General features: G+C 31.5%; 1 protein-coding gene across 2 annotated transcripts in view; it reads left to right on the top strand.

Annotated features, from left to right (window-relative positions):
* Nucleotides 1-319: 319 nt before the first annotated feature.
* Nucleotides 320-12,817, top strand: part of LOC134708204 (GTPase-activating Rap/Ran-GAP domain-like protein 3) — a 200,198-nt gene continuing 187,700 nt past the window's right edge. For both annotated transcript variants that reach the window (XM_063568557.1, XM_063568556.1), the window contains exon 1: nt 320-776. In XM_063568557.1, coding sequence (XP_063424627.1) covers nt 421-776 — 356 coding nt within the window. In that variant the 5' untranslated portion in view covers nt 320-420. The remainder of the gene's footprint in view (nt 777-12,817) is intronic.

The following is a 12,817-nucleotide window of genomic DNA, read 5'->3' on the forward strand; positions in this document are numbered from 1 at the left end:
AAATATTTCAGTTTTATTGCCAGAAAATTGATACACACTTGAAATATTAATATACATCTATATATGAAATTTTGTGACGTTAGGATCTATTGATTAATACGATATATATATATTATATATGCAACGGATGAATTGGATATAAAATGATCCAGATTTTCATTAAGTCATGAAAGCATACTAAATATATATATATTTATATATATATGTATCAATACAAAATAAAGTCACATGGAAAAAACGAATAAACGTTACTGGATTTAGAAGAAGATCACTTAACTGACCTTTGTGACTGACTTGTTCTCTCTTCATATTGTAGGAAAGTTTAACTATCGACCAGAAAGGTGAGGGAAAGTGTGCGTGATACATCTCTGTTAGAGGACCAATTACATATTATACTTCATTAATGTCTAAATAACAAATATGAGCAAGGACAAACAGCGGGATGAAAGATCGTATTCTGTGTCTGATGTCAAAAATATAACAACTATGGTCAGGGACAGTATGTGTTTAGCCTGGCCAGTTCCAAAAGTCGTCGACGGGACCTCAAGTCAAAGAGCAAAGAGTACATCACCAAAATACCATAAAAAACAAATGGATGCACTTAAGGTTCCTAAATGTGATTATAAAAGACGTTCATTGTCGGATATGAAAAGTTTGTCTGCTATGGTACGAGATTCTATATATTTTGCGTGGCCCGTAGCCACGTCTTCTGAGGATTTATCTAATGAAAACAGAGCAAAGCTACAAAGACAAAAAGAAGTTTTCTGTGACGAGACGTGAGTATATTTGTTTTTCTTTTCCTTGTATTGCTCCTGTAAATAATATATTTACTTTGTAATGTGTTAATTGATGGTTTATAAACATGTTATGCCAAAAAGTGCATAAAAAAGAAGAAAAGTACTTAGAAAAGTACTGCAGTTGTAAACTAAAAAGATAGATACACATCATAATCAAGAAATATGGGACCATGTTTTAGACAGTAAAATCAAGGATTATGTATACTTTGTGTCGTAAAAATGATGGATCAAACTGAATTTTTTTAATAGCTAATTGATTTAAACATAAAATATCAGATTTATCAATTGATCTTCAGTTATAAATTCTGAATGGGAGAATTAGTCAATAATACTTCTCATCCATTAACAAATATAACACTCAAATGCCGAAACTATCAGGAATTTTATTGTGTTAAGTGGAAGGCGTTTCAAACTATTAAGTCACGATGGTAGAGTAGCACGAATACACACAGCATTGGGAAGAGTTTGTTCTACCACAGGATCTTCTGGATACAGTATTATATAATTATTAATTCACACTCATTTTCCATATAAGTTGTGGGTATCTTTTGAATTGCATCCAAACAAAACTAGTTGATCTTTGTTTAGATTGACAAGTCTTGTAATCTATGTTAGAACTCGGAATAATAGTAAAATCTAATATCTTTTACCGTTAGCATTAGGCTAGAAATGGGTTAATTTAATTATACCATAATTGACCTTAAAATCAGACAGAAATTGGTGATAACATTGGAAATTCCTCAAAATATTCATCAGTTACTTGTTTACTTTGAATTTTTCGAAAATCTAAGGATTTTCTTACGCCCAGGAGTAGATTACCTGTGCAGTATTTGGCACAACTTTTTGGAATTTTGGGTCCTCAATGCTCTTTAACTTTGTATTGGTTTGGCTTTTTAAATGTTTTGATCTGAGCCTCACTGATGAGTCTTATGTAGACGAAACGCGCGTCTGGCGTATTAAATTATAACCCTGGTACCTTTGATAACTATTTTGTTTTAAAAACTTGTGTGCAGGTAATTTTTCGATCCATCGATGATGGAATGCTATTTGAATTGAATATATAGGAATTGCTATTACTCAAAGTTATGAAAGTACAGAAGCATATTTTATTCTTAACTGACCATTGACAGTGCTTATGGATACGACAAGGTTAAGTGCTTCTGGGAACGTTTCCAGCTTCGTCAGTTAATATTGTTTTGTCCAATGTATTCCCCAAGGTAAAAGCGGGAATATTTTTGCAGGACAATGACAGCTCCTTACGAGCAGAAATCTAAATAGTCGGACATTGCATTTTTTATTGATTGAATTATAAATTGTCAGGGGGGAAATATGAAATAAATTTCCTAACGGTAAGTTAAATCAATCATCGGAATATCTACTTGAATGGAAACGTGCTATGATCTGTCAGTTCCACAACAAAAGAACCTCAGACTTATTTTTGAGCCAGATAAGTTAATGTTTCGTTCACATGCATTACGGGATATGAATGAAACTATTATGGAAATCAAAATGTTATATAAATAAACTCATGATAGATACCAGGATTGAAATTTTATATTTACGCCAGACGCGCGAAATATATCTTTGTAAAAATGTTAAGCATTGACCTCTGAGAGAACACAAGTACTTTAGAATACTATTTCATTAAAATACACCTGTAAATTAAAACTTCTTCACGAGTTGAGGTAATATTTAGAACCATTTACCTGCTAATCGATTGCAATTTCAATATAGATAAAAATGGCCGGAAAGTTGTACTTTAAATGACATACACGTTATCCATTATGTTGATGGAAGTAATTATTGTATACCTTAGAACATCGATAGGTTTTTAATTTGACGTGAAAGTAATTACCTGTATAGTAGAATATGTTCACACGTACTGCTCTCGCTTATGGTACAACGTTTATTTTACCATATAGAGGATTTATACAGTCAAGGTATTCTATCTTTAGTTGTCAAAATGCACAGCTTAATTGGTACCTTACTTGTATTCGAATTCACCTGAAAAGCTGTCAGTAAATTAAGTTTAGATTGAAACAAGAGGTTGTGAGAAAATAAGTGAATATTGTGCTGATATTTACTTTAGGGATATGAATACTATCAAGTCTGTGACATTTACATGTCATTCTTTAACTATATTTCCATTTGGGTATTTCAATAACCAATGTAGAGAAATAGCAAAGCTGACGTAATTTATCAACAATCACTCTGACGATATCTTGTTCTTATAGACATATTTTTTTACTTAGGTTTTATAAATATAGATACGAGTTTTGCATTCCTACCGCCCCATAATTGTCATACCTTTCTTTTCACTTTTATAAATATTTTGGTTAAATACTGTTATACAAGTCCATACGTTTTCCATTAAGCAAAAACAGTTACCTACATTGTCTATATGTAACATATCTAAAAAATAATAAAATCATTTTATCTTCTTTCCTTCCATATATTTTTCTGTCAGTGGCCAGTTAACCATTATACATTTCTTTTCTCTAATAATTTTTTATAAGGTAAAAGATAACTTTCTTTAATTAAAAGAACATTGTAATGAGGGCGCTCATGGGGTTTTTGATTAATATGTGATTACTTGGCCGTTTTTTTAATGATTATTTGATTATTAAGCCAAATATTTCATGATTATTTGATTACCTAGGACTGTATTTTTAGTTTATGATTATTTGATTACTAAAGATAAGCAAATATTTAATGATTATGTGATTATATTGGCAAACAAATGGTGATTATGTGATTACTAGGACCCCCCCATGAGGGGCCTCTGTAATATAATGGATATTTTTCTTTAAAGATTTAACAATGGGATGAGAAACCATGTATATCATCCTAAGTTAATCTTAACAATCTCCAAAGAATCATATGACATACATGAAGTTATTTTTCGTTTATCTTCTAAAATTAATCATAAACCAAGCAAGCAGCTTTCCAAACCAAAATCCCAAAGTAATAACGTTCCTATACTAATCATAGTGGATTTAATATGATAGGATTACTAGCAACCCGGAAACAAGAATATTGACTAAATTATGTATTCATTTTCCAGAAAGATTTTCAAATTGAAAGGGACTATGATAGAGTACTACAACAGTAGTATACCGCAGTTCAAAATTTATAAATCAATTGAGAGAAAACAAATCCGAGGAAAACACATCAAATATAAGAAGAAAAAAACGGAACATCACAATACCGAAGTGCAACAAAATACAAACGACAATGCAACATACATAGAATCAATCTATTAGCTAGAAACTGCAATAATTCTGACCTGGTACGGGACATTTTAATATTATTACATTTTGACGATAAATTAATTTGCTTCAATCAAACCTTAAGATTTCGGGGAGATTGAAGGAATTGAATATTTATACATATTGGAAGATATAATTCAACTATATTAATAGTAAAATAAAACCATGATGGTTATAGTTGTTTTTGTCGCCTGTTGTACTGGTAAAATTGATATCCCTGATTTTCTATATTGATCGTTATTCCCTCACCCTTTCATTATAGATAACTCATGCGGATTGCAAGATTGCATTATTCACTTCTGTCGTTGCTTTTTACATTGCTTTGTTTTCTGGTGTTCTTGTGATTACACTGAACAAGATTGCAATATTTTGCTATGTTCTGTTGATCTTTTTATTCCAATGAACAATATATGGATATTTTTTTATTTTCTCTTTATCCTTTTATTTCCAACTGACCAAGATTGCATTATTTTCTGTAACCTCTGTTATTTTAATTCATGCGATTGAGTTATTTTAAACCATTTGCAATGCAACTGATCAAGAGTGCGCAACTGCCTTTTTCTGAACCTTTTGCTAAGCAACTTATCCAAAGATGCATTGTTCTCTCACTCTTATGTTATTCAACTGACGATTGACTTTTGTACTTCCATTAATTAAGATATGCAGAGGCTAAAGCCGCCCCGAAGTGAATTTTGAAAAAAATGGTGTTAATTGCATATCTTTGGAAATCTTGGATGCATTAATTCAAAACTTATGTCGATGTTGTTAGGTTGTTATAAAGTCATTGATGTATACTAGTATTTCATCAATAACACCATCAAAACTGATTGGTCATATTGGAAAAAAATAGGACTTACAAAATAAAAAATCTAACAAAAGGTATAAAAATAATCTAAACACTTAGAATGCGTCTGATTATATTAACAACCATTGGTCCTTTTGCAGGACATGAAAGAAATCGCAGTCTTTAGGGTACAATTACAGTTCAACAATTCGTTCTTTGCAATGTTAGATATTGTCACCGTAAGTCATACATAAATAAAATAGACAAGCTGAAGTAGAAGCTTTTACATTATTTTGACAAAATATAGAGAAAAATTAATAGAGTATGACAGTCATGATAAGATAACGGATGGCAGCATATTGTCGATGACGTTAATGACACTTTCCCGGAGAATTAATAAAGATCACGTGACCCAATAATGGCATTTCAAAAGAACAATCTGTTGAAACCGCACTGCAGGAGATAATGTGTACATACATATTAGACAAAATTTAATTGACATAAAAGGATATTTTTGGTGACTTCATTATTGATTGTTTTTTAGCAATGTAGATTTTTATAAAATCAATACTTGTTTGAAGTATTTACTTTTTTGTTATTGTGTTTTGTACTATACTGTCAGATATCAACCCTCCCTCTATACCTCAAGCCAATGTAGAAAAACAAACCCAGAACAAACGCAGAACAATACGCACAATTAAACTCAGTTTAAGAGAAGTTTGAGTCCGCTGTCAGAATACGAAACAAAGGAAAACAAAAAAAAATGACAATAATACAAAAATAACAACAGACTACTAGCAGTTACTGCCATGACAGCTCAAGACCTCAATTAATATGATTGCAAGATTATGTCTTCATCATATGAATATCAGGCACAATCCCTCCTGTGAAGCCAATCTTGATGTGGAATCCCAATAAAGTTATGGCTCAAATAATATGTATGTATGTATGTATGTACTGGTAAATGCCTCCGATATCCGAAGAACCCCTCGAAAGCTGCGAGGGTACAGTGGCATCCATGTACACACCCCAAAGTATTCATTCTAGTTTGTACTCCGGTCTGGGTACCAGAGATGTCAGCGAGAGGGTAGATAATTTCCCTTCTGATATACTGATATTTTTAGCACTCCGAGTGAGAATCGGCACTGTAGCCATCGGTCTTAACCTCTAGACCACGAACCCAATAATATTAATTCGTTTGATGTGTTTGAGCTTTTGTATTTGTATTTTCATTACGGACTTTCCGTTTTGAATTTTTCTCGGAATTCGGTATTTTTTTATTTTACTTGTTTTAAGCCCATTAAGGGATTAAGAAATATAAGTATTGCAAACGAAAACAAGATATAGAACTACCAAAAGGGCTGAAAATATAGAACAGATGATTTAGATCTTTATATTATGACCTTGAAAAATATTATGGCGGCGATAAACCCGACTGTCACAGGAGTCTGCAAGAAACGTTTAAATTCAAATATAATCACTTTCTTTGCAGATGTATTGTTCTTAAGCCATACATATAGGACCGAATGAATTTGGTTAAAACGTGAAGTGACTCACGTAACATTGTGTATGGCAAGGAAAAAAACATCCAAAAAATCTACTTGTCTAACCCTAAAACTTATGGGAGCTCAACAGGTAGCAACTGTCCGAAATAACTAAATCATGAACTCAATCTGTTTGATACCTTGATGTAGAAATATATCTCCATGCACTCTACGAATCCAATATTTTTAACTTCTCGATGACATGATCTTGATATAAAACTATTCCAAATGGGAATTGTTTCTATAATAAGAGATAAAAGTAAGTCAGTTGTCTTTTGAAATAGAAGGGATGGAGGAAATTTACCTACATTTGGATCTTAAGTATTAAGAAAACAATGGGTTTATACCTCACATTTCTGTGATAGCAAATACATTTTAAATCATCTTTTATAAATTGGGAAATGTTGTTTTTGTTGATATTTGTGATAAGTGTTTTTCAAGGAACACAATAACGATGATCTAATTGGCAGATTAATTGTTGAAACAAGGCCATGGTATTATTCTTCTATAATACAATTAGCATTTCTCCAGCACCAATTCTGCCGTGTTTGTGTCTATTAAAAAATCTTGATAGATTAGGAACACAGGATGCTACAGCGTAGAACATTGACACTTAAGGTAATTTGATTGGGAAAATATAATTAAACGACAGGCCTTATGTTGACCCCTGATAATGAATTATCGCGTTTTGGTTTTTATGAAATACGAAAGTACTTTACGAAACATATATGTTAAATGTATTTCATTACCATTATAATGTATATCAACTTATCTAGATAAAACAGCTATCAAGAATGAAAAATAGTTAAAAGATTTGAATCAATATCGGAAAATGAAATATGTATTGACAATTTGCTGTGGTGTTACAAGTTGAACCTGTATAAATTGAACAAATCCAAACTGTTTGATCCTGTATGTGAATGTACTGCTTTCTTCAAAAATAGTTAATGCCTGAAAAGCCAACAAAAATGAATAAATAGAAAATAACCAAAAATCAAAGCCAAAAAAACACGAAACAAACAAACAAACAAGAACAAAACGAAACAAAACAAATACAACGAGAGCAAGAAAAGGTCCGTGAAATGAAGACAACATCATGACCAAAAATTAAAAAAAATATAGGAGAATCATTGGCCAACACAAAACTTCAGAGAAAATTAAAGAATGCACAACATTAACCCAACAACAATAAGTTCATGTTGAAGGACGTACTTTAACCTATAATGGTTTAATTTTTAAATTGTTATTTGGATGGAGAGTTGTCTCATTGGCACTCACACCACATCTTCCTATATCTATGTACCACAAATAGCACCCTGGCAGCTACTGAAGAGAAGACTTTTCAACTTATCCCCTTATATGAGATACTATATAGATTAATGAATTAATAAATTATTTAAACTCTGTTTGTAACACATTATCTTATTTTGAATATTACTTGTTGATATCTCTGTTTTTTCTCAACATAGCATCAACGAAATTAGATAGACAGCTGAAATAGCAATTTATAACATCATTTTATTGTATTATTCCTTTATCTATTCCATTGTCTTTTATTGTATGTGGTATCTTGCAGTCTATTTTCTATGTACAAAGTGATATGCTATCGCTTTGGGTTATAATCTTACAAAAGAAGCTTTTATCATTTTATATAATGAAGTTTATCCATTGATGATATGCTCAATTTTCTTGTTTATAACACAGATGATTTAAAAGTCAATGACTTTAATATCGTTCAATAGCACATATATTCTGGTAATCAGGAAATAACAGATTACAATTAATCTGAAATGAATAAAATGATACTATATTTGGTTAAGAATTGCCGTTGAAATGAAAATCTTTAAGTCCATAAGGACGTTTCAGAAATAATGGTTTAACTTTGGTACTTTGTGACTTGATATCATTCACGTGAACACAAAGTCATAATAAGCTTGTTTTCCTCAATGCATTGTTCATTCATAGGAAAGTATTTGGCTCAAACTAGCCTGCAGTATCTTTTTAAAAAGGTGAGGACAATAAAGGAGTAGGTCCGGTAAGGACCGATTTTTGCCTCAAATTTCAGTTTCATCTGACGAAAGATTTTGACCACTTTTTAAACACTTAAGTGTCTATTTCATTTGATTCAATTATTTTTTGTGAAAGATTTTAACTCATTAAGTCATAAAAAATGATCCGATTCAAGCTTAAATATGAAAAACCTACCAAATATGCGAAAAAATGTCACTTTTCAGATAGTTTTTGTCAAAAATGAAAGTGGCCGCATCCGTGTTCATCCTCAATCTTTATATATGTTATGTATTATCATCAAATACAACTTCCATTTAAATATTTTGGATGAACACGAATGCGGCCACTTTCGTTTTACACGGAAACCGTCTAAAAGTTAACTAAAATGCTTGAATTTTGATGATTTCAGTAATTTAGCATGACTTAATGGTGCTAGTTCTCAATATATGTGCATTGCATTGCCAAAAACAGCCAATATTTATGTAGCAGAACCATTCTACTATCCAATACATAACTAAAAGTTTACATTTTCAGAATTTTGTAAAACTGCTATATTTTGGGGCCAAAAAGGGCTCTTACCGGACCTACTCCTTTACTGGTCAGCAAAACAAGTATTCACAATTGAACTATCATAAAACACAATAAATATGTTAAACTGTAAACCATCGGATGAAAAACATTCATTTGCAAAACACTCGTAAGGTTTAAGAAAATATGTCGAAAAATTAAAAATCCATATAATTATTGAACAAAAGGGGTTAATTTATTTTACGGAAAATGATGCCAAAATTATTCATCCGAAGAAGTTAATCAAGGATTCAAATAGTTGCAAAGGAATTCAGACCGTGTTTGTTTATAATTAAGATTTGAAATTCAAATGTTGGGTTATGAAGTAGTTGGTGAGACACATGACTTTTGAAATAAATAAATAGGCGAAGAAGGCCTTTCGCATTTTCCTCCTGAAATCATTGTGTTAATGGGAAAAGAATTCATTGTGTCAAATGTTGAGTTAGATCTGCTAAAGCCTTTCGAAACGTGTGATATCAATACCGGATTTTGAATGCGTTCCTGTTGCTAAGTCTTTAGTTTACTATTTGTTCTTGGTCGCCTGTTGTTTGCACTTTGGTCGTTTTTTCTTGTTTTTGCCATTTTTCGTGCAAATCCCTAAAAGTACTTTAGTCATAAACCTCTCTTTCTTTTGTCTAGTAAATGTAGTTTATTTAAAAAGCAACCAAAAAGAGAAGGATTCTCCCATTCTGAAAACAGAAACAGTAATACCAGCAGTGATGATGATTACTTAGTACATTAAATAATAGATACATAAAAACTAAAAGACATAATGCAATCCACAGTCAAAGCTAGAAAATAACATGGATTTTACACAATCCATCCTTAACTTAACTGTTTGTTTTACTTTCTTTGTATTAAATGATTAAGATTTTTGTTTTGTTTTGAAAATTTTCTATTCATTTCAAAAGCGCAATTAATTGATAAATTTGTTCCAGATATTTTGCGTTATTTTGCCTTCCTATTGATAAATCTATTAACATCCTATAGTTATACTTCCGATATTTGCCTTACATTTTGACTTGAAGTAACATCGGTAAACTATCTTCTATTTTCATGGGTAGTAGTACAATTTACCTTAAATTCATAAGCTTGGTCTATACTTTGTTTCGACCACCACTGATGAATAATAAATGCAACAGTAGTATACCGGTGTTTAAATGTCATACATCGTAAATCGAATCGAGAGAAATCAAATTACCCGGGTTATAAACTAAAAGTAAGTCTTGATTGCAAACAAAATGAACGTATAGCGTACCAAGTTATAAGCCTGGTATTGTCTATGCAATGCAATGCCCCACTCAGTATAACATTTTATATACAATGCATTGTCTCATATATATTTCATGTTGCATTTTTTTAATACAGTTTCAAATAAATAAATAAGTAATATGATTTCGGATATAAGTCTACAAAAACAACTCATACACTAGAGTCTAATTGACAAAGTTAATTTACATTACAGCAAAAATATCAGAATTCAGATATGCGGAAATTCAACGTATCAAGTTTTTTTCAGTTTAAAAAAAGGGCAGATAAATTATTCAAAAGACTATACAATTGTTCTTCGTATTGTGAAATCTTCCATTAATTGTCCAAATACTGAATTCGGCACGGTCGAATAATTTCTGGACGGTATGTGCAAAAAGTCGAAAAAGCAAACCAAATAGGAAATTCTTAAGCTTTATATTTTGTATAACATAAAACTGACAAGTCAGTTAACAGCAAATTCATCTTCTATTTTAATTTTCATGTAGGTCATATTCTAATCGTCAGAGATACCTAGATATTGATTATTTCTTGTCTATAATTGCCATCATGACCGCTTTAGATATAAAGAATAGCAATACGGAAATTAATTGAATAACTAAAATTCCCTAAAACATAATATTTTAATATCTTTAAATATATAGCTACGATTCTAAATCCGATTCCTTACGTACAACTTAGGCGTTATGTATTCAGGTTTAGTTTTCTGTAATTAATTAATACTCCAGTTTCTTTGTGTATATCTCTTTCATATTCATTTGATAAAAATTACTGTTTGCAATAGCATAAATTGTTCTATATAATAAGAATGTTCTTATCCCGGGCATAAAAACAATGCCGTATTTGGCGAAACCTTTTCAACTTTTGATCTGCAGTGCTGTACAACTTTGTACTTTTTTCACTTTCGATCTTTTATATCTGGGCGTCACTGGTGAGTCTTGTGTGGACAAGGCGCGTTTTTGGCGTATTGAATTTTAAACCGGATGCTTTTTGTTATCTATTAATCATGTTTTTCTGTGTCTAATATGTTCTCCTATTTATTTGTATTGTAGTCCTGTAATATTATGTTGTCATTTCAATGTTATATTTAACTTTGCCATTTAAGTGCGAGGTTTGGCATGCCATAAAACCAGGTTCAACCCACCACTTTTATTCCCCTTTAAAAGTGTCATGTACCAAGTCAGGAAGATGGTCATTGTTATAATATTATTCGTTTCTCTGTGTGTTGCATTTTAACGTTGAGTCGTTTGTGTTTTCTCTTATTTTTGAGATATTGAGATAAGACGTGGCACGGTACTTGTCCATCCCAAATTCATGTTTTTGGTTTTCATGTTATATTTGTTATTCTCGTGGTGTTTTGTCTGATGATTGGTCTGTTTCTGTGTGTGTTGCGTTTCGGTGTTGTGTCGTTGTTCTCCTCTTATATTTAATCCGTTTCGCTCGGTTTTGGTTTGTTACCCCGATTTTGTTTTTTGTCCATGGATTTATGAGTTTTGAACAGCGGTATACTACTGTTGCCTTTATTTATACACGAATGTTCTTTTATAATATAACACGGACTAAATGGAACAAAGGAACTTAAAAAAAATCAGAGAATCAAAAATTCATATATTGGGTCTGCTACTGGTATTCGTTTTTCTATTTTGAACTGTTTCCGTGTTTTGTCATACTGTTGCCTTTTAATCACATGACTGTGATTTATGGTCATTGAGTTTTTCTTATTGTGCTAATTGTTGAAGACCTTACGGTGATGTATAATTGTTTACATCTTTGTCATACGGTTCGTATAAAATAGAATGGAAATGGGGAATGTGTCAAAGAGACAACCACCCAACCAAAGAGCATAACACAGCCGATATACATTAGTTGGTATTCAATACAGCGTGAAGACCCCGCATCCAGAGGCGTGCTACAGCTGGTTTTTAAACAATAAATGTGCACTAGTTCATTGATAATAGTCGTCATGTTAAACGCCGAAATATATAAAGAAACTAAAATTATAATACATAAAAGGCCAGAGGCTCCTCACTGAATGCAGGCGAAATGTGGCAGGGTTATACATGTGTATTGAGATCTCAACTCTTCCTCTATACATCACGCTAATGTACAACTAAACAAACACACAGCAATAAGCGTAGTAAAACTCAGTTGTTTATACCACATCTCCTAATCTTTGCGACCTTTTGTCTGATCACTGTAAATAATTATCAAATGTACCAGGATTATAATTTCGTACGCCAGACGCGCGTTTCGCCTAAATAAGACTCATCAGTGACGCTCACTATAACAGTGCAAACAATACTATATTGATTATTTAGAAAAGGAAAACAGTAATAATTTCTGTATTGCGAAACATAACATTGTGTTAACTTAACCAATTTTGTCTCAAAAACAAAAGTTCATTAAGCCAATATATCATAAATGTATAATTCTAGAGAATACATTACTGTAAGAGTACTACATGTAAACGTCATATATATAGAACAGTAAAAGGAATAAGACAAAATAATTTCATACAATTTTCACATTAAATCTCTTGAACTACGAGTCTTCTACATAGTCAAAGAAGCTATGAAT

The sequence above is a fragment of the Mytilus trossulus genome, chromosome 2 (genome assembly GCF_036588685.1).
Source record: "Mytilus trossulus isolate FHL-02 chromosome 2, PNRI_Mtr1.1.1.hap1, whole genome shotgun sequence".
In the NCBI taxonomy this organism is placed as follows: domain Eukaryota; kingdom Metazoa; phylum Mollusca; class Bivalvia; order Mytilida; family Mytilidae; genus Mytilus; species Mytilus trossulus.